The sequence below is a fragment of the Cicer arietinum genome, chromosome 3 (genome assembly GCF_000331145.2).
Source record: "Cicer arietinum cultivar CDC Frontier isolate Library 1 chromosome 3, Cicar.CDCFrontier_v2.0, whole genome shotgun sequence".
NCBI classification, from domain to species: Eukaryota; Viridiplantae; Streptophyta; class Magnoliopsida; order Fabales; family Fabaceae; genus Cicer; species Cicer arietinum.
Window position 1 is genome coordinate 2,299,332 of NC_021162.2, and position 5,570 is coordinate 2,304,901.

General features: G+C 27.0%; 1 protein-coding gene across 1 annotated transcript; it reads left to right on the forward strand.

Moving 5' to 3' along the window:
• Window positions 1–3,126: 3,126 nt before the first annotated feature.
• LOC101500179 (MDIS1-interacting receptor like kinase 2-like) lies at window positions 3,127–5,363 on the forward strand. Its single transcript, XM_073366795.1, is given in 2 exon segments — window positions 3,127–4,178; window positions 4,975–5,363. Coding segments are annotated over 2 exon segments (1,215 nt in total). The 5' UTR covers window positions 3,127–3,352.
• Window positions 5,364–5,570: the final 207 nt, after the last annotated feature.

Sequence of the window (5,570 nt, forward strand, 5' to 3'; positions counted from 1 at the left end):
AGAAAGAAAAAAGAAAAGTAAAAGGGGAATATGTAGTTTATTGGGTTTGGTCCATGTGAAGAATAAATAAAAGAAAAAAAAGGTTTTTTGAAATCCCTAATATAAAACAAAAAGAAATAGTGCCAAAGGAAGGAATGGAAGAAAGGCACGGTGACAGTAACATATAGGGAGAAGAAGAAATTAATTTCCGGTGATAGTAACATATGTGTAGTAAACTTGATTCGTTTGATTTACAATTTTGATAAATTATTTCTATTACTGAGTTTGTTATTTTAATATACGATCTGAATAATTTTATCTTCTCTAAGTTGCATAAAATAAACTAATATATACTGCTCAAAATGGAAGAAAAGAGAATAACTAATGGAGGATCCATAGGATAAATTAATCACACACAAAAAATTAATGCATGATCCATAGGATAAATTAATTACACAAAAAAAAATCTAATGCATGAGTGATTTAATTTTTATTTGAAATTATTTTTATTCAACATTATTGCATTGGGAAAAGAATTCTAATTTTTAATTTGATATGTTGATCCATAGGATAAATTAATATGGAACCTCTATGAGGTGCCATTTTAGAAGAAAAAATGCTAAATTACATTCATGGTCTCTTAACTTAATTTCATGTAACGTTTTAGTCCTTTATCTTTTTTTTCTTCCCGATTTAGTCCTTTATTCCTAACAATATCAAATAAAGTATGAAAATATGAGTTTATTTGAAGATTTGCATTACGAATTTGATGAAATTTATATTATATTGAAGAATATAATTAATTTTATGAGTTTTGATTGAAATTTATTTTGAATTTTTGTATAAAAAAGGATAACATTGTTGAAATTTTAAAACATAAAATATCAAATAGTCACTTAAAATTAAAATAAAGGACCAAGTCGGGAAAAAAAAAAAGATAAAGGACTAAAACGTTACTTGAAACTAAGTTAAAGGACCACAGATGTAATTTAGTCAAGAAAAAAAGTTGAGAAGATTTAAAATGTTGATTTATTATATAAATGATAGATAGATTATAAATCAATGGTAAAGAAAACCATTACTCTATTTGTCCTAAAATATCTGCCATATTTTATCATTTGATACTGATTAAGAAAAAAATGATAAATTTAAAAGATAAAGAATATAATGTTTTTATTAAACCATTTTCATTAATCATTTGTGTGTTTTATTTATCTTAAATTTAAAGCTCAGAATAACAATTTGGCACATAAAATTAATTAAAAATTTAACACTGAAAAATAAAACAATTAAAGTTATATAAAAAACTGAAAGATTATCTTTTTGGAATGATTATTTGTTTACGCATGGGTGGAAGAAGAAAGTTGTTATTAATTTGTCAAATCCATATTAAAGGAACGTAAGACACTAATGTGGATCCGAAGAAAAAATCGAACGATAACGATGTGTTTGGTATGAAGGCAACACGTGAGAAAGAAATAGATGTATGAGAGAGACTCAATTTCTTTCGTTTGGAATAGTAGAGAAAGAGCGAAGAAAGCCAAAATTCCCGTAGGACCCACACGTTTTTATAGTTTTCTCTAACTTGTAAAGGAAGGAGATAAGAATCCATGACTTTTTTTTCATTACAAACTCTTTTAAATCATCAAATTAATCATTTTATAATTCTTTAAAATTAATTGATAACTAAAATAATTATTTTGAATAATTAGTGATATTAATTTAATTTATATTAATTATTTTATTCAAACTAAAAAGTTTAATTATTTTGATATAATTAAATTTAAAATATTATAGACATTCCGATATTTTTTAAAATATTCAACACTTTTTTTATGTCTATTTATTTTTTATTTGTTTTCAACATGATAATATATCAAATTTACTCTATTTTTCTCTTTTTTCACTATTCTCACACTCTTTTACACCTCTTTCTTTTTTCTCATTTCTATTTACAACCAAACAAAGCCTAAAAAAAATACAAAGACTTCATAATTGACCAAGTCAAGAGACAACATGATACATGTATAGTCATATAGACGTAAACAATGGGACAACGACTTTACATGACCAATGGGTCATCATAAAAAAAGTTGAGCATATGTTAATAATTACGAAACCTTGTGATGCAAAAATATTAAAATAATATATGTGACAAGTCGAATAAAACTCTAGAAAATAAAAGTATAATTAAAATAATTAAATTCAAATGGTCGATAAGTTTAAGTTAAGTTGGATTTATTTGATATTATAATTCTAAATTCTATCTTTAGTTCAAATAACCTTTATATTAGTGAGGGTTTATTTTTCATGATAAATAAGAGAGATGAAATATAAAAAATAAAATAAAAAATCAATCTAAAATAATTGATCTTCTCTCCAAGCTCACTCACCTCGATCTATCTCTGAATAATCTTGTAGGTGAGATACCTCCTTCACTAGGAAACCTTACACAATTAGAATATTTAGACATCTCTTTAAATAACCTTCAAGGTTCCATTCCACTAGAGTTTGAGTTCCTAAAATATCTCACTAAATTAAATCTATCTCGAAATAAAATAAAAGGTGAGATACCTCCTTCCCTAAGCAACCTTAGACAACTCCATAAGTGGAACATTTTCCGTTTCATTGACATATCTCTTTCAATTAGTAACCCTTGACATTTCTCACAAAAGTTAATAAATTTAATATTACTATTAATTTTTTAAATTTTGGGACTTTTTACTTTAAAAGAACTAGTAGCATGAGTAAAACTTTAAAATAAGATATCATAAAACTATTCACAACATCAAATATAAGATATATCGAGCAGTGATAGTTTGACACAAAAATTAAACACATTATAAAATATATCAAATATAAGTGTTGGTTTGATTGGAATTTATAATAAAAAAATTAATGACTCTTTTTTGTTTTGAAAGAGATAGTAAAAAGTTATAAAATAAAATAAAAATAACTAACACATATTGATGTCAAGATTTGTGTTAAAAATAACTTCTTGTTTTACAATAACTAACACAAGTGCATTGCTTTGATAGGAATGTCACTTGAACGTATTTGGGAGGGATCAATGTTTTCTTCTTTACATGGCCCCACACATTCCCAATAGTATTATAATGTGGATGGAAAATAAATTCTCATGCCCCATCTGAAAATAAATTCTCATTCCACAATCAATGAGTCCCCATCTTTAATAGTAGTCATATAATATTATAAAAGTTTATGATATATCTGATAAAATTTCATGCAATTAATTTGATCTTAAAAGAATGAAATTGATAAAGTCTTTTGTTTCTAATTTCTATGTCCAAAATTGTGGTTGATCATTTTCTTTATTTGGGGTGTGATAGTGGAAATTCAATCTACTACCACAATGACATCTCAACTTCAAATGGAAGCAAATGCCATACTCAATAGTGGATGGTGGAATACATCTGATCCATACTTTAATATCTCCAACCGATGTAATTGGATTGGTATGTTCTGCAACGAAGTTGGAAGCATTAAAGAAATCAACATTATAATCCTATCATTATCACTCGTCATATGCTTAAAACGTCATCAAAATTCTATTAAGAACAAGCATGAAAACACAATGACAACAAAGAATGGAGACTTGTTTTGTGTATGGAACTATGATGGAAAAATAGCACATGATGACATCATCAAAGCAACAGAAGACTTTGACATGAGATATTGCATTGGAACAGGAGCATATGGAAGTGTTTACAGAGCACAATTACCATGTGGAAGGGTTGTTGCTTTGAAGAAACTTCATGGCTATGAAGCAGAGGTTCCTGCTTTTGAGGAGAGTTTCAGAAATGAAGTGAGAATATTATCTGAAATAAAGCACAAACATATTGTGAAGCTTTATGGATTCTGCTTGCATAGAAGAATCATGTTTTTGATGTATGAGTACATGGAAAGAGGAAGCTTATTCTCTGTGTTGTATGATGATGTAGAAGCCATGGAATTCGGTTGGAGAAAAAGGGTAAACACAATAAAAGGAGTTGCATTTGCTTTATCATATCTTCATAATGATTGCACATATCCAATAGTGCATAGAGATGTATCTTCAAACAATATATTGCTAAACTCTGAGTGGCAGCCTACTGTTTCTGACTTTGGCACAGCTCGACTCCTTCAATTTGATTCATCCAATCGAACAATTGTTGCTGGAACTATTGGATATATAGCTCCTGCTAAATCATTCTTTGCTCTTTTTAATGATGTTAAATTACATTGGTTCCTTGACTAACTTGACTTAATTTCAGTTAATGTTTTAGTCATTTATCTTTTTTTCATCGATTTAGTCATTTATTTTAATTTTAAGTGACAATTTGATATTTTATGTTTTAAAATGTCAAAAATGTTATTTCTTTTACAAAACTTCAAAAAATCATCAAAATTTTCAAATATAACTCATAAAATTCATTATCATCTTCAATAAAATGCAAATTTAATCAAATTTATAACTAAAATCTTTAAATAAACTCATATTTTGATTATTTATTTGATGTTGTTGGAGATGAAAATATGAGTTTATTTGAATGTTTGAGTTATGGATTTGATGAAATTTGCATTATATTGTAAATGATTATTAATTTTATGAAAATTTTGATGATTTTTTGAGTTTTTGTAAAAAAAAAAAAGATAACATTGTTGACATTTTAAAATATAAAATATCAAATTGTCACGTAAAATTAAAATAAATGACTAACTCGGAAGAAAAGAAAAAAAAAAGATAAAGGACTAAAACGTTAATTGAAATTAAGTTAACCTTTTTATTATTTCCATTTTTGTATAATGTAAAACACATATATTCATAACTTAAACAAATAGCTCTATATTATTAAATATCAATTTTTTTGTAATACGTAACAAATGTACCCTTAATATATGTGAAGTTAAATGGAAAAAGGACACAGTAGTAATTTAATTTTCAAAATATTTTTTATTATATCTTTTAACCTGCTCATGGTGATTTAATCAATGCAGAGCTTGCCTATACTATGGTTGTGAGTGAAAAGTGTGATGTATATAGCTTTGGAGTAGTGGCACTTGAAACTTTAGTGGGAAGGCACCCTACGGATATATTGTCATCACTTCAATTAGCATCAACTTAAGGACTCAAATTATGTGACATTTTAGACCAACGTCTCCCATTTCCAAATAATGTGACGGTTTTACTTGACATAGTTCGTGTTGTCGAGGTAGCGTTTCCATGTTTAAATTTTAATCCTAGCTCTCGACCAACAATGAAATGTGTGTCAAAAAGTTTTATCACTAAGCTTACACCATTAAGCATTCCTTTGAGTGAAATTTCAGTGAAGCACCTCATGAGCCAAGAACTCAATGCATTATTTCATATTGTGAACCCTTGAGAACAAAACTTGGAAATTAATTGTTGAGTGTTTTATAATTCAATAAAGACTTTGTCAAAGTCTATTTTGCATAAGTTGATATCTCATATGTATCTATGTAACTTTTTCGTGTTTTGAATAAAATTGAACTACTTCCACTACTAAAATTCTGCGTTTTCCTGCGGATTTAAGCAAATATTCTGCAGGAAAGCATGTTACCTGCAGATT